The 21,671-nt window shown below is 45.0% G+C and overlaps 1 protein-coding gene across 1 annotated transcript; it reads right to left on the bottom strand.

The window, feature by feature from the left end:
• Window positions 1–6,335: 6,335 nt before the first annotated feature.
• DACT2 (dishevelled binding antagonist of beta catenin 2) lies at window positions 6,336–20,372 on the bottom strand. Its single transcript, XM_063329121.1, has 4 exons — window positions 19,806–20,372; window positions 13,914–14,046; window positions 12,194–12,481; window positions 6,336–8,953 (listed from the first exon to the last, which is right to left on the bottom strand). The coding sequence occupies exons 1-4, from the start codon at window positions 20,043–20,045 to the stop codon at window positions 7,155–7,157; spliced, it is 2,460 nt and encodes an 819-aa protein (XP_063185191.1). The 5' UTR covers window positions 20,046–20,372; the 3' UTR covers window positions 6,336–7,154.
• Between the last annotated feature and the right edge of the window lie 1,299 nt (window positions 20,373–21,671).

The raw sequence follows: 21,671 nt of genomic DNA, 5'->3' as shown, positions 1-21,671 counted from the left end.
TGATTCAGAATCAGGTGCAAATCAGGTAAGCACACGTGAAGCTTCCCTGAACATCTTGGCTTAACAAAATACATCATGGAAGTATTTTCAAGAAATTCAGCCCACTCCAAAGTCAGATTTGGTACAACCATGCCCAAATTCATTAGCTTCAGTAGGTGTGATTAGAACAAAACAGGGAAATGTTCACAGTACTAATTTTAATCAGCAGCATCTCGTTCTCAGTACCCCTCCAGTACTGAGACCTACTTTCTTTGGAAAATATAGTCAGAGTCAGTGACAAGGTACAGTGTAGTCCAAAACCCTTTCTGCTTTGCTTCCAAAGTGACGTCTGTGACGTATCACATCCACCCACCCACTGAACTGCCTCTTCCCAAATATCTGTGTATACATCTAATGCTATGAAGATGTATGGCAAATTTCCGTTCCAAGAAATAACTTCATAAACCTCAGTCCTTACAGAATACAGAGTTCTGTGCCAAGGTGAAATTCTCAGCAATCAGAGGCCATAGTGTACCTTGTTCTTCCACTGATGCCACAGTGAAATAGCAATATTGGGGAGACAAGAGATATTGATTTGGTTACGCACAGAAGGATGGCAAGAAACGCAGTTAGTGAGCACACAGTATATAATCAGGAAAATCTCCTTCCCTTTGCAAATAATTTCTGTTCATGTAGCTCTTTGCCATAAATTTCATCTGAGATAAGGAATCTGTTTAATTCCAATGATCTCAGCATAGGTTAAAAAATGGTTTCTGCATTACATGTTTATGATACAACCAATTTTCATCCTGACTACAACTGTCTGTGCTCTTGCCCTTTTGCATGTCCAAGTGCATCAAGGGAGGGTCAAGTCAGATGACCCTCCTAATGAAAAGCATGAAAATTAACTTCTGTTTTTCTTCTTTGGGTTTTATTCGTTAGGGAATTTTAAGTAGAAAATTAGAAGAAAAAAATGCATTAAAAAACATACTACTGGCATTTTCTGCCAAATTCTGCGCACCCAGGCAGTGGTCAAACTCAAAGACTGTTTTCATAATTGAACTTCTTGGCTTTCATTAGTGAATGAGCTAATAATCTTAGAAGATTTAAGATTTTATTTGTGGTTTAGCATTGCAGTGGTCCAGACAAATCTTTAACTCTTACGTTTTAAACAGGAAAGCTCTTGTTGATGCTACAACTTGCGTAGGTGCAAGTTTCCTTTCTGGATTCCTGCTGATGAATAGTTCCTCTTGTCTCAAGAGTCAACGTATCTATCATTTTGTAGAAGAGTTTGGTAGAGGCTTAAGTGTAATAACACATTGAGTGTATTACAACCGTTAGCTTTTTAGACTCACTTTTGGGACACTAGGAATGAAGAGAAAATATTGCACGTATAGGTAGGAGTGAAGGTTTGCAGTAATGCCTATTTCCCAGAGCAACTTCTTAGCCTGATCTTGGATGCTGAAGACTAGGCACCCTGAGCAATTTGACAGAGCTTTTGAGCACGTCCAGCTGCTCAAGTCTCCTGCTGAGACTGAGATTGTTCTTTTGGGGCTTATAAGTCTGCAGTTTGGGTTCAGCATTGCCTGGTCAGCCCTGCCTGGTCAATTTGGTCTCTGGGCTTTCTCCTCTCTTGGTTTGTAGCTTTACAGGATCACCAGACTGCTGATACTCTTTCAATTTGTCTTTTGAAAACCAGAATAAACATGAAATGCCATTACTGTGCACAGCTCTAACCATCTCCCCGCTCTGCCACTAACACAGATGTGACACAGCAGCAGGATTCTCCCCAGACAAACGTGCCATAAACTCAGTTACTGCCACGGCCTACAGCCCAATCAAGAATGAAAGCAAGGTATGAAATCACCCTTATTTTCCATCTGTCATGCCAATCATCCCACATGCTGACATGTCGAGAACAGCATGAGGGGGTTAAATGAATCTGTAGGGTAGCTCCAGTGACTTCCCAAGAATTATGTAAAGGGGGAGTTTGATGCGCTGCATCCCTAGTTACGAATGCTGAGCCAGGAAAAGAAAGGATAAACACCGGAATGCTTGAAAAAAATCAGTATTAGCTAACTATAGTCTCGAGGCTTCATCATAATGGTAACACAGGGAACTAATAGACTTGATGGTGGCTGGACTTTTGCTCATTTCAGCTGTTATTCTGCTGATGTTCTGCATTGCAGGATAATTAGACAAACTTCTCCGGTTTTAAACCTGAGAAGTACAAACATCAAAAACCAGCCCTTAGCTGAGCATTTTCCTGTTGATCGCTCTTCACCTGTAGCTGAAGTACCACAGTAGCTGTCTGGACCTGACTGGACAGTGTAATAGCTAATGGTGGAATCCTAGGTCTCCTTCACATCCATTTCAGATACAGGAGGCTCTGCCTAAATGCTGTATTGGTGTCATTGCATGTTTGCATTCCTCACAGGCAAGTTTCAGACATAGGACTCCTTGTTTTTCAGATTAACATATGTTCTTTCCTTTACATGATCATTCAAGCTGCTTGCCTCAGGGCAGCTTCCTGGGGCGCGTGTTCATCAAGGAGGCCTGAGTTGGGCGTTTGGGAGCAATAGGTCCTACAGGTCTCTGCAGGAGCTAAAGGGTTTGCTGTGGTGCGGAGGGCAGATGGGCTGCTGTAGTTAAAAGCTGAGCTACTGTCTTCCACTGAGCACAGCTGGGGTGATCCCCTCAGCCTCAGGATGGTTGCGGAGGGCTCAACGGGGGCTTGAAAATGAAAGCTGCTGCCGTTGCTTCAGAGTAGCAATTGGATGGCCCTTCCCTGGCATGCGGTTGCCTTGTTCCCTGTCAGAGACAGCGGTCACAGATGCCTTGTTTTGCTGCATGCTTCCTTTGAGCAATCTTTGCCTAACGGGAATTTGCACTTGGGAGTCTGGAAGGACTCTGGGCTAGAGCACTCCCTGACCTTGTAGCTCAGGAGCGATCGGCCTGTAGCTTTGGGTGCAGGTAGACTGTGACTATTCCAAGTGCAGCATCTAAATCCCAGCACTGCCACATGAGCAGCGGTGGGGCTGGGTTAGAATCCTAGCAGCTATAAAGAAGCTACCAAAGGCTGCTGGGGCTGGAACCGCCAGAGCCCTCCGGTGCCGTGTTCAGCCTGCCTCGTCCTGTGGGCAGCGACTCGCTTCCCAAAGTGCCGCCGCTATCTCCTGCCTTTCAGCTGCTCCTGGAGAACCTCTCGCCTTCTGCTCTCACCTCTTCAGAGCTTTGGACCAGGATGGGTAAACAAACACAAAACAGTGGCCAGCACAGCCTTAAAATGTCCACTGGACTCAAGTTCACCAGCATGAGAATCATCCGTGGCCGATTTTGAGACTTAACATGTGATAACGGCCTTTCTTTTGACCAGTGCCCAGCCTGACAAGAAGTCACTTCAAACGAAGGTCTGGTCTGAAGGGTAGTGTCTGCAACAAAACATCAGTTCTCTGACTCTGTCTTATGGTTTGGGTATTGGATGTGGACTTGAAAATCTAAGTTTGTGTCAAGGCCAAGAAGGCTGGTAATTATCCAGTTCCAAAATTATTAGAGCAATAAAAGGATTAATGAAGTTTTTTAAATTATAATTCGGATCTATTTTGCAAATTGCTCTTAAAGCTTCCTTAATTCCCTTTCTATTATCTCTTTTTTTCCTTTCTTTTTTTTTCCTTTGTGGTTTAGGAACAATTTGCTCTTGCACCGAAGTGTAAATGTCTGCCTTTGACAGAAGGAAACCGCTGATCTGGTGCACGGATTTCAGCAGTGGATGATTTTGATTCACTAGAGCTTGGAGCGATGATGCCAGATGTTAGCTCCTGCAATAGAGATGCTGCATAAAGCTGTTCTGAAACACCCCTCAGATCTATACACTTGCTAATCAAGTAACAGTGAAAGTGCTAAACTTCTCACTCTTGCAGTGTATTGGGTTTGGTGCTAGACTTCTAATTGAATTACCAGCTGACATTTTTTTGCATTCTCTTAGGCCTTTGTAGTAGAAGATGCTGCAAGATAAACAGATTTTGTGGATTCCTTCTGGAAAGGAAAAGACAGCGAATAATTCTATTTCGTATTGCTATGACTACGAGTAAAGCTGGGCATCCCTTATTCTCACTACGAGGCTTCATTCGAAGCTGAAAGCTGTTTTTATGGTGTTTAGTATATACATATAAAATAATAAATAGTGCATCAGAGTATTAATTGATATTTGTTGAATTTAAATATGTTTTGAGATCTGTTTGCTTAGGAGGCAGGTATTCCTGGGTGCCGTCAGCAGAGCCAGCCCCTAGTCTCCAATGGACAGAGCCCAGACAGATGTCACACTCGTCCCCAGTTGTTATCAAAAACCTCAGTGTACATGCCAACAAAAGGTACTAATTTTTAACAGTGCCTTGAACTACAGTCATATTTTTGGTGACAGTATAGCTGGACTATCAGCCACTTGATCCTCCTGCCCTACTTTGCACTGTCCTGCTTCTTCCCTCCTGAGCTCCGGTCCCAGTGCCGTTTCTGCTCCAGCAGGGGAAAGCAGTGCTTCCAAAGGGCAGTCCCATGTCCTGGAGTCCCATGTCCTGGAGTAAGGAGGGGGGGCACCACCCATTCTGCCCTCCCCAGAGAGTCACAGCTCAGTGTCATCACTGCACATGGTGATAGTGCAACACTTAACAGCAGGTTCTCTGCGTTGCTGGAGTTCTCCAGCACCACACGTTTCCCCTGGATCAAATGTGAGCACATAATCATATTTCTGTCAAATTAGCCAAGGCATAGGATGATGACATTTGTGCCAGCTTTATGCTTTTATGTTGGCTTTATGGTGGCTGAGAGGACAGACATTATCTGACCTGGCAGAAAGTATGAGCAGTAGAGGCAGTGATACCTCATCTGGCATAAAACCTGTCAGTACAAAATTAAGTCATCATTTTTCATTTGAATTGGCAGCGTGAGTTCATTCTGGATCAGCACTTTCATCATGTGTCTGGCAACATTTCTGACAGAGTATTAACAGCCCTAAAGCGGGATTTACTGAGTTGTGGGACCACAAACTTATTGTTTGAACTTACTCCAACAAAAAGGCAGGGAGCTACCGGGTGGCAGTTTTTACCAGGTTTCAGAATGCTCATACCCAGAGAAGTTTTCTAGTTAGGAACAATTTCCTCTGCCACAAAAAAAACCACCCTCAAAATTCCTATCTAACCATAAAGCCCAACCCAATACAGAAAATCCACGGATTAAAGTTTCATATGTAACTTTTGACACACTCCGCCAAATGAAACCTTTTGTGTAAACGAGAAAAAGAATCCTTTTGTGGTGTAGAAAGTCAACAAGGCATAAATCACTATTTTGTTTGTTCTGTTGCTAGACATGCTGAACAAGAAACCACCACCAGACCTGTGAAATTCTCCCATTAATCCTACCAGAGTGATTAGGACCAATACTCATGTGACCATGAAAAAACTCTTACATGTATTTCACTGACTGAATTGTAATATTTTCCTAGTTGCAGTAGGACGGTGTTATGCATTAGCTTGAATACTTGAATTAAATGACTTTACCTAACTTTTACTTTTCTCTACCTCATTTTCCAAAAATGATTTGGAAATAGAGTGGTTTAAAAACAGAATGTAGTTTCCAAAGAATAGAAGGCACTGGCTAAAAGTTTAGTCTTTCAATACTTCTGTTTGCTAATGAATCCTTGGAGTAAACAAGCACTCTTTTACCCACAGTTTCTGCAAAGCACTTGCCTTTTGTTTCAGACCCAGTACACTGGGCTGAATGAGGGACTGCCTACATCTCCTAGGCCAGGAATGTATTCAGATTGGGCACTGAAACAGGAGGATAATACCTGCTCTTTGGTAAACTCAGGGCGAACTTCATCTCAGCTTCCAGACTGCTGTGCTCAGAGGAAAGAACTAGGACTGCTTGTCTGAACACACACACACAAAAAAATCACTTCATCAGTTTAGCTACAGATTCAAAGCTTCACATAGGTGCCCTCAAATGCATTCAAAACACATTATGTATACATGAATATACATTTTAAATTGAGTGTCTTGTGAAAAAATTGCATCAATTTAAGTGAGTCAGTTAAACGCTACCCTGTCCTCAATACAAATACTGTTTTTAAATTCACTCATTTAGAAGCAGGTGCTGAAGCAGGTTTCCTGAGGTAGAGGCTGAAAGGACTGAGCTATGGCAACCCCCTGAAAAATAAAAAAAGAACCCCTCTGCACAGCGATCATGAAAACACAGACCTGTTTCACCAAAGAAAGCTCCTCTGCATTCATGTCGCAACTTTAGAGTTCAGAATAATTTTCTTTTGACATCAAAGTCAGACACGCACAATTTTCAGAAGTACATTAAATAGTATTTATTGAGTTTGCAATTTCAGGGGCAAAGCTATAATCTCCGTCCCAGCTATTCACACACTGTGGCACCGAGCCCTCACGTTCTTTCCCCCATTCAAAAAATGAACAGTAACATGGATGATCATAAACAGGGGGTTTGAAAAAAAATCCCTTATACTCTCAATTTTGAAAACAGGAAACAAGCTGCTCGTTCTCATGCACAAATACATCCGCCTTCTTGATTAAACATAGCGTGTTTTTACAGAAGAACAGACTTGTCCTCCTGATGTTTGGGAGAAGGTATGGGATGGCTGATCTGAAAGGAAGTAAAACTATGGAGAACACTGAGAGCTCTTCCATATGAGCGCAGTGACAGCTGGATGGTTAATGCAGACTTCAGCCTGCAAAGAATTCCTCACAAGAGGGAGGGATGCTACCAAACAGCCAGCTGGGAAGAGCCCCTCTTCTTGGGAAGCCTTCGTGTCTGGGACTGATTCTGTGGGTACGTATGGTCAACAAACCATCAAGAGCTTGCCTGTAAAATCTTACGGCCGAGGTTGTTTTCATTTTCACCATGGTGATCCTTCTGCATAGTAAAAAAAGGCATCACACAATATACACAGATCCATATTTACAGAATAAATGGCAAAAGAGGAAATTACATACAGTGACATTTATGTCCAGGCATTAACAAACAAGATCCCTTGTCTTGATTCAGGGGTTATTCACAGTTCGTTTAAGCAAGTCCTTTTCTCTGCACGTGGGTTCTCTTGTTTTGCAAGTGAGAGCCAGCAGCATGTCTCGCTGTAAGAAATGGATGCTTGCTCTCCCTTAAACCATGGTCATGACTTTCAGAGAGGCAGGTTGGAATCTCCTAATCTTCTTCTTTAGCGCCTTTGAAGCTTTGATGCGACAGATTTTGGGTACTGGGGGAAGTGGCTTGGAAGAGGCCTGGACAGTCCCCGACTGTCTGACCGAACCTTCAGGCCAAATCAGTTCACTTTCATCCCCCTCATCGTAGTCAAAGGCAAGGCTGCTACTGTTACTGCTGCCATCCGAATCGCTTTCGCTGGACTCACTGTCCCCGAAACGGTTAGTGGTGAAATCGCTGACCTCCCCTTCGCTGGTCTCCGCGATGGTGGAGTGAAAGAGGGAAGCACACTCTGCGGAGTACTCGGAGTGGTCTGACTCGCTTTTGGCATAGCCTCCGTGGCGCTGGCTCTTGGAGCGAGCCCTCATGCTGACAGTGCGCAGGACACCAGCTCTCCTTGCTGGCTGCTTTGGCGCTCCCAGGCCAAAGCTACTAGAGAGGCTGGCCAGGTGGGCCTTGGCAGAGATCTCCACTGTGGACTGCCACTTGCGCTGCTTCTTCTTGTTGGCTGTGTCTATGCAAGCTGCTTCGAGGGAATGCAGCGCGTTGGCAGAGGCTCTGTAGAGCTCTGGCCTGGATGATACGTCGGGGAGCCTGACCTGCACAGGGAACAGGCTAGACTCCGAGCACGACCTGCCAGTCACGTCACCCGAATACGAAGGTCTCCGCACAAGGCTCTTTGCTCCGTGCGGTCTTTGGGACTGATTCCACTCAGCCGGCAGCCTGGCAGCCCCGTGGGACCCTCTGGCCTTCTCCATGCAAAAGGCTTGCTTCCCAGGCCGTAGCACCTTTTCGCTGTTCCTCCTCTTTATCTTCACTGCCTTTGTTTTGGAGCTGGCAAACTTGACCCGGACTTGGTGGGATTCTGCAGGGACAAACTGAGCATGAACGAACTCACTCCGTGCCAGTCGCTCATGACCACCGGCGTTAGGCAATTTGGCATTGCCACACTTTTTGAGGGGCAGCTTTCTGGGAGGGATGGCTTTAGCGTTCCAGGTGTCCAGGCTGGAGTCCTCCTGGCACAGCTGCGAGCAGGATGAACCTCGCTCCACGCTGCTCTCTGTGGTTTCTGACAGAGGAGAGCCCCTTGCTGCCGCCTTGGCAGGATAACAACTATTCACAGCTGATGGCTCTGTGTCAGGCCGGGTGGATGGCTGTTCTTCATTCACACTGTGCATGGTCTCCTGCTGCTTGGCACATTCCCCCTCCGGCACCTCTCTCTGCAGCTTCCCTTCAGCTTTGTTACTTTCCAGAGAACTCGCTTGTTTTTCCAGCTGGCTATTGCTGCTGTTAATTTTCACTCCACCGGCGGTGGGGGTTATAATGAGTCTCTGGTGCATTGTGGCTGGCTGGGTCTTTGTTGAAACCCACTCACTGGCATCAGCCCGATTGTTCCCTTTGCATCTCGTCAGCTGCAGTAATTTATTGATGTAACCCCCTGGCTTGGCCTCAGTGGTTGGCCTAGTCCTAATCAAGCTGGGACCTGTCGCACTAGGCACGGGTTTGTTGGGAGAAGTTTGGAGGTCTGCTTCTCGGGATGTCCCCACCAGGGAGAAAAGAGGACTTTGTAAAGCCACTGCATGAAGGGGGCTTGGGTAAGGATACACATCAATACCGTTCTTGGAGATCAAGTCGTTCTGGAATTTGGGGTCCATGTTGAGCAAGTGCATGTCTCCGGCACGGGACAGAGGCAACATGGATTTGGGATCTGTCTCTTTCTGAAATCTAGTGTCTGCTGGAATGAGTCTTTCCAAGTCACCTACACAGTGGATGAAAATAAATAACCTAATTAAATCACAGACAATTACATTCAAATTGGCTTATGCTAAAAGTGCTATCTCAGAGGGATGTGCTAGCTTTTCCTAAAATCTGTAGCATGAACGAAGACGACAGTTTCAGTCCTTCAAGATCACTGAATTACTTCAAGGCTTTTATTCACCTGAGCATAACGGAGATCAGAATGCCTTTTAATGCCAATAATAAAACTCGTAGCTTTGCAGGAAATTTAAACTGTCCTACTTGGATGAAAATAAATCCGTGCATATATAAAAATGCCCTAGAATCTCACAGACTAACAGGAACCCAACCAACTAAGCAAAAATAAGGGATTATTTTTATTTCTTAGCAGAGATAAAAAGTGAATCCAACAACCAGAAAGCCTCAAGCTGAATGTCATGTAAATTATCCAATACAACAGATACAATTTTTGAACACTTTTATCCCCAGGACAGGATAAAGACTTCCTCTGGATACATGACTATAACTCAGAAATTCCTGATATTTCCAGTATGCAGAGTCAATAGAATTTTTTTTTTTTTAAAGTGGTTAAATTTGAATTCCAGCTTTTCCTCCAACCCTTTTATATCATGTGTCTTGGAAAAACCTATATTACTCAACCAGCTGCTTTAAGACGACTTACGCAGACACTAGATTATAGTGTTTCTTAACCTCTTAAATGCTGGAAGCTGCAGTTGTTTATTCTTTTGCATTTTGCTTTAGTAAGGCATTAGTAAACGGAAGCACTCAACGCACACAGGAGAGCCATTAAAACTCACATGTCCCATAGGCCAGAGTGACGTGATTCTAATTTTCCTTAACCCCAAATCTGATGAAAACTCCTCACTGGATCTCTCATTTCATTTGATAAGAACATTACCAGTCTCATGTCTTTCTCCAGTAAGTAACTTCTTAGAGTATTTAATTCCAGAAATAAATATTCAGAGGTTTTATTAAAAGGCAGAAAATCAGGAATGCCATGATTCTATGTGTGGGTTTTTTAAGTCAACCTGAGGGATGTAGAATAACGGACTAAAGAACCTTTCCTTCAAAAAGAAAATATCTAAGGGTAACTACTCAGGTAGGTGGGAGGCTCAGTCCCTAAGATGGCATTTATGGACACCACTTCAGATCTCTTAAACTTTGCAGTACTGTCAAGGCTGCTGTAAATTATACTTGACTGCTGCACCTTCCTCTCTGGAGCATCTCCTGTGTGCTGGGAGGACAGGATGTGTTCTTGTGTGAAGCAAGCCTGTTCCATCCAGACAAGTCATCCAATAGAGCGCTATGGTGCTGTGTTACCTCTGGTACCAAGAGTACTGGAACCATCTGCAGTTAGCTTGTATTTCTCTGTACAACAGTGAAGACTTCGGTGCCAACAAATCCTCAGCTAACTGATTTCCTGGCTGCTTCATAGCACCAGGAAACCCAACCATCAAATCCAAACATATATTTCACTTACAGTGACTATTTCTGTCCTGTGACAGGAAGCTTTTGAAAGACTTCAAAATTTCGCGTTGTCTGCAGGGCCCTAAGTCACTTACAGACCTGCTACAGCAAAGGTTAGGATGATGATTTCTCAAACAACATATTTTCATAATGAAAATTATTCAGGAAATTGTTGGCAGTGTGTAGTAGTGCTGTCTATTGCAGACAAACCAGGAAGGTGTCAAAAGAATGTTGTGCTTGCAGTGTCTCAGCAAGCTATCTGCTTGCCACTGAAAGAAAAGACCATTGGTTTGTACCTGCAGTTACGTGTGGGGACAAGCCAAGGAGAGGAAAAGAGAAATCTCTTCCCCTCTCCAAATAATGCTTTCCTGAAGTAACATCTTGCCTCACTTGCTGCAATGTGGTCAACTTTGCGAGAACCGTGTCTTCAAGCCTACACCACTACTACCCCACTACTTAACATTTCTCACACTGAAGGAAGTAAGGCGTTGTAGCCAAGAAGGTGGTGGTAGAAAAAGGAAGGAGGGCTGAAGGAGGTTTGTAGCCTCACTCCCGCAGCCCTCCTTAACATCAGCTATCCCTTTTTCTGCTCTGTCCCTTTCTGTCTCCATATCCAAAAAGACATAAAGACCCTGGGGTCTTAGCGAAATGTTGCGAGGCAGGAAACTTTCTGATAGAACAAGAAGGCTGTAAGCTGAACATGGAAGCCACGGATCATTAAGCTCAGCTCCACCCTCAGCCTCTAAGAAGCCTTGAGAAGACTTTGCTTTTATGCTATAATTTGTCACCATTGCTTCAGGTGTGCCTGCACAGACAGGTACAGAACACATGCTTTGCTTCTGCTCCAAGCAAGGCAGAAATGAGCTAGCTGAGGTCAAGAAGCTGTGGGAACGAATCCAGAGTGACACGGTATTGAAATTATGTTCCCTATGGCTTCCTTGTTTCTATACTGGAACTGTCACACATCTGACTGTCACCATATGAACTGCACTAACACAAGGTTGCTCCGAGGCCATGGAAGGACTCAAAATAAGAAATGATATGATATCACTTCACAGATGGGTAAACAAGAGATTTGGAATATTAATGGACTTGTCCATTTTATCTAAAGATATGATGCAAATTCCTGGTTGATCCGCTATTAGGCTCATGACTGGTTCCTAGATAGTCAATTAACCTTTAGTGTCTGTTATCCCTAACTGTACATAATAAATTATGAAAAAGAGTATCATCTGAGTCCATATTAATTTGAATAAATAGGACAAGGTATATGTAAGTATTATCATACTCATTTTACAACAGATAGATTGATAAAACAGGTACTATGTCTGAAAGTGTGTCTCCTTAGATTTCTGTAAATTTTTTCTCAGTAAAATGCATGACCTCTAATTCTGAATTCACCTAATATTTTTCATACATCCCTGCACCTTCACACAAGGTATTTAAAAAAGTACTGCAATTTTTCTGATTTCACTAGCAGGTAAATTAAAAAAGTATCTCAACATTCCTTACAATTTTCTCTCATGCACTTGAATTTTTTTCCATTTCTAAATGCATACATCCTTGTATTTGTTATTGTTTAAAAGCTTCTGAGTAAGGAGACAAGTGCAAGCTGGACAGTAAATGGTTTGGCTCTGTGGTTTCAATTAATTCTCACTTTTTGTATAGAAAATGAGTGCTATATATTAATTACACACTGGTATATTAGGTCCTAAAAGTAATAACCAGGATTCTGCCCTCTCTTGAATGATTATCCAGTTCTGCAGTTGATTACCTGTGGAAACTGGCCTCGGTCGGGACCTGGCAGGAGTCCCAGAAATGTCTGTGCTAGCTGTAATCCGACATCCATCGCTGACATAGGTTCCCTGCTGTTGGAAGCTGGCGGTGTGCACAGTAGTTTCATCTGCAGACTTGGGTCGGTAATCAAACACACTGAGCCTTGCTTTAGGGTGTTGAGAGCCAGGCAAGAGACTGGTGTGGGAGGAGGAAATGGACTCACTGTACACAGAGGTACAAGAATTGGAGAGTGAGCAAGAACCACCGTCGCTCAGGTCATAGAAGCCTGCAGAGTTAAAAAAAAGAGGAAGGTATTTCTTATTTACTATAACTAAACATGCTCTGTAGAAGATAGATGCAGAGAATAAAACAAATCTTCATTTGCTATGTGCCCCAGGCCTAAATTTATGACCATGTATTTGGGTAACTTTAGCAGAGGTATACTCTAATTCAACCACCTTTTATTGGGCTTCTGCATGTTTACTTAGGCCCTGAGACAGCTTGGCATGCACACACATGCTTAATTCTGAGGGTGGGATGGCGTGAAGTGCAGCACCATCACACCCAGTTCTTCACTGGAGAACGTCTTTGTGGACTATTATGCAACTGGTGTAAAACAGTGCCATCTTATGCTGTTGTAACTTGTGCTAGGTGCATACAAGCACAGCTTGGATGGGAAAGTAGAGTAAAACTAGCCTGTGATCAGAGCTGCCAAGTCTATGATAGCTGGGATGTCTAAGGGCAGAGAACTGAGGCTATCTTCCCTTTCCAGGTCTTGCAATCACTGCCAATTAATTTTGGAAGTATTAAAAAAGGCTCTGTATAAATTCAAGATAGGACTTTTTATTATTCCTCTCTATACAAAGCAAACAAAAGGAGGCTGTTTCCTTTTGAACAGTGTGCATGTGCCTAAGTGCACAACTCCTGACCTTAAACACTCACAGAACCTTGCACTTTTTATAGGCACTTTTAAGTACCAGGCTGCAAATCTGCATGCTGTAAATAAAAAAAAACTCTTTCCCTGTCTCACTGGAGACTTAAGACTTTTCAAAATTGTGTTTAAATAGAAGTATTCCCATTGTCTCAGACTAGATAACAGAAACTGGTTTTAACAGACATCCTAGCTATGAAAGTCTGCAGTACAGTGCTCTGTGAATCAGATCAGAAACCTGAAACTCAATCTCTCTGTCTATGAGATCTTCAGTCAGCAAACTGTTGAGGTTGTTTTTCTCAGTGTCTTTATTAGTAGAGGTATTTCATTTTTATATAAACGATCAAACATTCATTTGGCCAGAGCACTGCAGTGGTAGCAATCTTCAAAGCTTTAGTGAGGTTCAGGACCCTTCTCAGATTCAAGCGGAGCACTGACATAGATGCTGGTCTCCTTCGCTTCTAATAACTATTCTAGCCACTTTGTCAATGGTCATTCTGCACTGGAGAAGGCAATTAACAAATAAATCCGTCTCTTCTTCCTTCCATTTGTGGCTAAAATATCCAATTTAAAATAAAAAAACTTCCAGGAAAAAGTACTGTTTGAGTAAATAAGCATTTTCCAATTGAATCAATTTTGCAGGAAAATTCCCACCAGCTCTGTGCCAGATGACTCCTCTCCACCTCAGCCATGGGACACTGTTTCTGACCAAATAATACTGAGAGTTTTGCTTAGCAGTTCTTCAGTTCTCCTAGCACCTGGGAATAAACAATCAAGTGCACATTACCTGAGCTGGGCCGGCTGTCACTATCCAAGTATTCACTGGAGGTCTTACTGACGTCCAATTTCAGCTCACTTATTCGCTGGTCTAGCTGATCCAGGTGGCTTTTCAAGCCGACATCCTGTCTCCTCAAACGAGACTAATTCACAAGTTGAGGGAAGGAGGAGGAAATGAAGAATAATCACAGTTAGAATCACAGCGGCAATGCATGAATTCAGGCCATCTGTGCTGGACAGATTCTGCTCTCCTGAAATGTTTTGCTTTGTTAGGGACTGTTGCAATTGGCTCTCTGTAACAAGGCTGATATAATAGACAAGTACAAAACATTCTGTTTCTCAGTATTTAGTGTCTTCTGCCCAGCCGAATGTGTTCTCAAAACTTTTCATACTGAATATACTCATTTTAACCTTTGGGTTTTTTGTTACACCTATGGCAGGAACTATAAAGAGGATGGCAGTCTTAACTAATATATTAACTGCTGTATGTAAACGTATCCTATTGCCACACAAAGTAAAGGCAGCACACTCATTTCTGCAAACCCCTTGGATTTGATGACACCTCTTTAGAGTTGAAAGGGTACGCTGCACGAATTGTGACATCTATTTAGCTGAAAGTTTTCCTTGCATGTCTTGTGGCTAGATATTTCCACACATTTTATGGAAGGAGAAGGTGGCATTTGCATTCTGCTGTGAAAATGACTGTATTAAAAATAAATGGTGTCTCAAGCTTGTGAATAATCCTTGAGAGGCCAGCAACACGGTCCTTTGCCTACTGCAATCACTGCCCAAGCTGATCTGAGGTAACAGCTCCCATAGTTGCTCCCCAAGCATTTATGCCATCAGCTTAGCGAGGCAGATGGCCAGGCGTTAGGTAACAGCCAAAGAACCACAGTTGGTTTCTGTCACAAACTTCTCACATGACACTTAGCAAATTATCTAGGCCCAGTCACTATTTAGGCAGCTTCTAATTATATCGCACCTGACCATGCATCCAACAGTACTTTACAGAAAGGTGGTCTCTTGAAGTTGGTTGTAAAGTTGTGCTCACAGCCCTTGAGGGGCCAGGTTTTCTTTCAGTTATGGCAAGAAAAACATGACTTTATATCTACGTTTCAGGTTTAAAAATACAAGTGGCAGTTCTAGCAGCATTTCCACCCCCAAATATGAAAGAAATATAATCTAGGTCCCTCGAACTAATTAAAGTATCTGCAAAATTAAATGACATGCAGAAAATCAAAATCAGTATGTACACATTTTTTACTCCAATTTCCTTGTGTTTGGATCATTCAGCTTTTAATATTTGCATTTTTAGGTTATAAACACTAAAAGCCAGGAAACCTAAGATTCTAAGGTAATCGCTAAATGATTAGAAACTGGGATTCAAGGAAAAGAGAAAAAAGACAGATGTCCTGAGTCCCACAAGACAACTGTTACATCTGGTGATGCTGCTGAGAAGAAATAAAAGGTATTTCTAGCACACTTTTATAGAGAACTGGGGGAACATATAAGACACAAGAAATAAAGACCCTTTTTGTTACTGTCACACATCTAGAAAGGTTTAAGCTCAAGAGGCTTATTACTGCTTCCTAGGAAAACTCATGGCTATTTTCCCTCTTCCCCTTACACATAAACAAAAAGGAAGGGAAGAACTGGATAATAAAGGAGATTTTCTATCCCATCTGAATGATGAATGTATGACCACTTCAGTACTTCCTTATTTCCTTTATGGTAAAAAAGCAAAAACATGCCATGCCTCCTTCAATCCCACCTACTCAGGAAATCACAAAGTTTTGTTTTCACGGCTGGAATTAATTGCTTAATGATTAATGTTTTGCCAGCCAATCCCTCAGCCTGTGGTTTCTGATTAATGACAGAGAGGCCACAAGGCTCTCAGGTATTCAAAGATTATTTATTATACCTCCAGGTTCTGTCTGTGCTTTCACAGCATTTTAAACAACACACATGATTTACATCATCATTTTTAACCCTTTTATGGTGTCTCACACCATTGGGTTTTCGTGTTTCTGGCAGACTGCGTAGCTTTGATCTGCCAGTTAACTCCTTCTGCACTCCAAGAGGAGAGGCATTCCTTAAACCATTTGGATAAGGACGACTTTTCCGGTGTGTTTGCTTGAGGTTGTTATTGCTCTAATAACCGCGCTAAGCAGCACCCAGAACAATAAACCCTAAACACACTCCTTCTCAATTCACAACATGAATTTTAGATGAGACAAAACCTTGTAGGTGAAACCATCTGTTTGCTTTGGGCAATGCAGCTGTGAAGACTTCTGTACACTGCACAACGCAGGACCAGACTTTCCAAATCAACTTGTACTATCGATGGCCTACAGTTTTGGGGAGCCAAATCTGGGATATCGTCATACCACTCATTTTTCAGAAGAACACTCTCTGAAAAGCAGGTGCCTTTAAGTCAACGTACACTTGCATCCCAAATCAAGGCACGAAAAACCACTGGTCATACTTGACTATTCTTCTCAACTATTAATCTCTACAATTAAAAGCGGGTTTTACATTTATTGGTTGTAGATTAGGACCTGATCATTTTATTAATTCAACTGTAGTTTGGAATGGATAAGAGATAGCATTAATCTTATCTAGTTTTGCACATTTGAAATCTATTCACCTTTGGGTCTTTTTGTAACTGATAGTGCAAAGCAGCCAGTTTCAGAGGAAAATTAATTTCACCTATCCCAGACCCTTATTCTAGAACGAGGTGAATTCCTTCTGGAAGCACCTCTTTCTCTTAGTTGATAAAACCTTTAAGTTAGTTTAATATTAAAAAAATAATAATAAAACCCCTGGTTAAAAGATGTTTTCTTCTATCTAAAACTATCTAAAGCTGAAAAAAATCTGTGCAAAATGCAGGGTACCAAATGTGGGTTGTTTGTTTTTTTTTTCTCTTCAGTATAATGTGTCCCTTCTCACATTTTTCTAATATCATAAGCCACCTGAAAGCTTGCAAGACAAAATCATTGGATTCAAATCAAATCAACCAATTTTTATAAATATGTTCTCTGAGGAAATAGCTGAGAAAACACTGGATCTTCCTTGCACTGGATGCTGCAAAGTAGATGCTCATCTACTTTGACAGAAAAAGTGTCATAGATTTCTTTCTTTGTATCAGCCAGAATTTGCAGCTCTTCTTTTTCTTTTAAGTCATCATGATACAGTTTGGACAAGAGACTAATTTAGCACCCTTCGGATGACTGACAGCAGATGGCATCACTTAACTCTGCTTCGCTTCTGGTACAGAGAGTTGATCCTATCTGCAGCGTAGTAACTTGCAGCTGCCATAAGAGCCCCTGGCCGCCAAGAAGAGCCTGGCCAGGACAAAAAGTGACATGATTGCTAGGGGCAGCAGAAAGCCTGCAGCCTATGCCAGGCTGTTGGAAAGGCTGACTGCTGGCTGTCACTGGTATCTGTTGCTGGGGAAGAGACTGGGATGCTGGAGTGGCACCCACACGTGGTCCTTACGGCATTTGATGGCTCTGCTCTACCCACTCCTGCTAGTGGCCCTTGACTCCTTAAGGGTACTGCCTCTGCTCTTCTGTTTCTCACCTTACCATTATAGGAGAAGCCTGCTTGACTCTATCTGCCTCGTTTCCAGTGCTGAGATGCCTTGAGCGAGCTCCGGCTGATACAACTTCCCCATTTTACATTGCAAGGACCAAAATTTTTACGAATTAAACCACGCTGAAGCCCAGGGCTACAGCCCTACTTGAAGTTGGATCAAGATACACTGCAAGGCAACGCTACATTTACATTGTTAATGAGTTTCTCAATCTGAAAGCTTATAGAGCAGCGATCACATACTGTAACGTCCATGGGCCAAGAACAACAACAATGAAGACGTAACACTCCCTGAGCAATGCTGTGCTTTGCATTTTCTGTTGTTTTTAGTTTTAACTTAATTTCCTGTGATCGTGAACAGAATTTGTGAGGGGGCTGAGTGCAATACGCTGCTCATAAGCCACCGAGAAAACAGTCTTCAGCCTGTGGTCACCAAATTCCTAGGATCTGTGGACTACTTCTAACAGGACTGTGAAAAGCCAATTTTTGAGATATGCACCTCTACTCAAACCCATGTCTGCAATTTGCAGGGGAAAGAAACAATAAAGGTACCAGGTACGCCAGTCTGAAAAGCTTCCAACAGCCATGGGTCAATTGGAAGAGTTTTGTATCACTACTTTAAGCATTCGCACAAGTGCATTTTTGCTGAAGAACCTGCCCCTGGATTTATGTAGTCATCCCTCTCAAGCTTTATGAACACTTCCCTCCCCAGCATCCCCAGAAGACATGTTTCCCATAATTGCACTGGCACCTACTGGCGAAATCAGTCCCTCTCCAGTGGTGTGCTGAGTTACTACCATTCTCCAGACTCCTGCATTTCTAAGGGCAGAAATTTAAGGCCCAGTTTCTTCCATTTTAATGGCTAGTTTCTCCCATGTCCTTGGAAAGCCTCGTAAGGTGACAATAAAGTCCTGATAAGCTAGTCTTCTACTTTCATAGTTTATTTGAAAAATATATAAACAAATGAGTAATAAAAGCACAACAGCTGACATGAAAAAAAGAACAGTCACTATGGTCAGAGTTCATTGGGTGTTTCTGTGTTAACCCAGTGGCCCCAGACAGGCAATAAATGACTTCAATTCTCTCATTTAGTTTTAAAAAAAAAAAAAAAAAAAAAAAAAAGAAAAGAAATAAAATACAGCCCATAGTTAAAATTATCAATGACAGGTAATCAAGTGGTTGTCAGTCCACTTGACCTCCATTTTTTACTTTAATCAAGATATGCCTGCTGCTGTGTTTCCACACGTGGTGGCGAGGTTTCCCTGAAGGTTAAAGCCAATTTTATCCCGAGATGCTGCCTGATAAAGCTGCCCATGGGGAGTGAATAACCGTGCTGTTTTCACACCTGATTGATAACTGATGGCCAAGCAGGGCCAGTACAGGCAGGGAAAGGCCTCTGAATTAAGTCTCAGTTTACTGAAGTGTGTAATTGCCCGTACTAGAGATTAAAGCCCTTTACCCTTTGATTGTTGTCGCACCTATGAAACTCGTTCCAGTTGCAACTCAGAATTTTTTTTTTCCTTTCACAAAAAGAAAAAAAAACAAACCAAAAAACATGCAAGCGGCAAGCGTAACACTTCAAATACAGGGCCTGGCGTTCGGTTGTTCTTCTCTTTGGATCACACAATCTGTGGCAAGAACAAAGCACTCCCAGCCCACGAACCCCCTCCTGGGGGTCTGACTCCCACCAGCACACGACTGTGCGGACACACGTAGGGGTGTACCTACACACCCCCATCCCAAACCCCACAGCGCTCGGTGTGTTTGTGCCTATCTCACTCCGTGCGTCTTTTGATCTCCCGTTCAAAGGGCTGCTGCAATTAAGGGCCGGGTGCTCACAGGCGCGATACAGCATTGCCCAAGTCCATCACCTCCCGCTCCGCGGCCCCGATGAATGAGCGGCACCGGGTAACAACTTCTCCCCGGAGCTCCTGCGGGCTCTGAGCCCTCCATCAACCCGACGCCCGCCGGGCCGCAGCGCACGCACGCCCTCAGGTGAGCCCCGCCTGAGGAGAAGAAGCGACCGTTATAACGGCTGCCACGGGGACTGGTGCGGCCGCCCCAGCCGACACCCCCTGGTCCCCGCCGCCCGCACCTGCCCGCCGCGGGGAACGGCCGCTGGCGGAGCGGGAGGAGCGGCGGGGGCCACGGCTGCAGCGCCCTTGCCCGCCCTCGGCCCCCGGGTATCCGGCAGCCTGGTGCGGGGCTGCCCGGCGGCGCTTCCCCTCCGCCCGCCCTCAGCACCGCAGGACCCCCGGAGGCGGGAAGCGGGACCCGGAACAGCGGGGCGCCCCGTCCCGTCCCTTACCAGCTGCTCCTTCAGGGCGGTGAGGGTGGCCTCCAGCCGGTGCTCCTTGCTGTGGGCGGACAGGGGCTGCTCTCCTCCGCCCGCCGCCGGCCGCTGCGGCATGGCCAGGGCGGCCCGCACCAGCTCCCGCTGCTTCTCCCGCAGCACCTGGAGCTCCTGGAGGCCGGCCAGGGCCGCCTGCAGCCTCTCGCCCACCCGGCCGCGATCCCAGCCGCCCGCCCGCGGGGCGCCCAGCAGCATCGTCAAGGCTGGGCCGCGACACCGGCCATGGCAGTGGGGCGGCGGGGAGGCGGCGAGGCTGCTCCCGCTCCGGGCCGTGCCTGCGGCGAGGGACGGCCCGCCCCGCTCCGCTGCTGGCACCGGAGCGAGTGAAGCGGGGCCGCGGCGGCTCCTGCGGTTTTGGAGGAGAGGTGGGGACGGGGGAGGGAGAAAGGGAGGGAGGGAAAGGAAGAGGGCTGCGGCTCCGGGCAGCGCCGGGGCCACCTCTCGGGGTGGAGAGGAACCAGTGCCCGTGCGCTCCCTCCGCCCCGTGCGGGGGCGGCTCCCGCCTGCTCCTGTCCCGGGGGCTGCCCTCGTCTCGTCCCCCGCCCCGGTGGCGGGGAAGGACGGGGTGCCTGTGCCCGCCCTCCCCCGGCAGAGACGGCGGCTGGCGGGGCAGCGGCGGGGCGGGAGCGCCCGTCCCGACCGGGAGCGAGCTGCGGGGATGCTGCGGTGACAGGAGCCGAGCCCAGCCCGTGGTCGTGCTGCAGCCGCCTGCAAAGGAGAATGGTACGGAGATGGCGGTGTGGGGAGCGCTCGCAGGTATAACATCTCCCTCACAAAGCTCTGGTACTTGTAACTCCATCCCTTCTCCTCTTTGCTGGTGCTCCCTGCCAGGCACGGCCCTGGCATTCCTCATCTCGCTCTCCAGAAACCAACCCAACGGATCTAATCGCAGAAGTTTGTTTTCTTGTACTGAATTGTTGATTGTCACTTTGGAAGCTAGGCAGAGGCCTTTTTTTTTGTGAGGTCAAGGTGTGGCTCAGCCCCCCAGAAAGTCATTTGAAGGGCTCCGGATTTACTTTAAATGGGACCTGAAGACACAGTTGGTCATGGAAATCCAAGACTACAGTGCTGTTCCTACCAAGAAGTGCCTATGTTCAAAGCTCCCAAGACAGGCAGCTGCAGCATTTTAGGAGGTAGTTGGCTTGCAGGCAGCAAAGCCAGTACGTTGGGTCTGTTGTGATGTGGAAGGGAGAAGCCACCGTGATACCATACCAAGAGTCTGGTGAACACAGTGGAGACCGTGCTACAGGAGACTAATTTTCTGATGCGTATACTGAAATAGGAAGCGTTTGGATCCCACAGATCCTGAGATTGATGTGTGCCACACTTAAGAAATTGAAATCATTTCAGGAAGGGTATATGATTCTCCATGAAGCAGTGAGCACACACACAACCCATCTGTCTGTGGTTATCTTCTGTTCACCCTGTGGTGTATCTTTAAAAGCTAGCATACTTTAATTTGAATGCCACTTGATGCTGGGATACATGAGTTGGGTGAGAAGGAACCAGTTGCTCTGTCATCTGTTCTTCGAGAAGCCTTCTTTCAACACCATGTGTGGGTGGCCGTTTCTGTCGCTGAGACTGCAGCCAGCCTAGCTTTTCCTGTAGCAGTCCCTAGCTGTAGGAATGTCAAAAGCAGTAGAGAAATGTCAAATACAGCTCCTGCTGTGTGTGTGTGCAAATTATTCATGTGTTTGTTCACCAAGCCCTGTGCAACACGTTATTTGGTAGTCCCAGTAGGACCAAGACTTGCTTTCACCATGTCACTTTCAACAGTTTTCACGTAGCTTGAAGATTTGAGAACAATATTTACCCTGCAAA

The sequence above is a fragment of the Chroicocephalus ridibundus genome, chromosome 3 (genome assembly GCF_963924245.1).
Source record: "Chroicocephalus ridibundus chromosome 3, bChrRid1.1, whole genome shotgun sequence".
Classification (NCBI taxonomy): Eukaryota; Metazoa; Chordata; class Aves; order Charadriiformes; family Laridae; genus Chroicocephalus; species Chroicocephalus ridibundus.
The sequence above is the reverse complement of the archived record's forward strand: the minus strand, read 5'-3'. Positions and strand labels throughout refer to the sequence as shown.

Bases quoted from the DNA above. Each gene is read 5' to 3' on its own strand.
- DACT2 (XM_063329121.1), bottom strand. From the start codon at position 20,045: ATGCTGCTGGGCGCCCCGCGGGCGGGCGGCTGGGATCGCGGCCGGGTG. The intron at 14,047-19,805 runs GTAAGGGACGGG...CTTGTGAATTAG, and splicing joins CCGCCCTGAAGGAGCAGCTG to TCTCGTTTGAGGAGACAGGA. The intron at 12,482-13,913 runs GTAATGTGCACT...TTAACTCTGCAG, and splicing joins TGACAGCCGGCCCAGCTCAG to GCTTCTATGACCTGAGCGAC.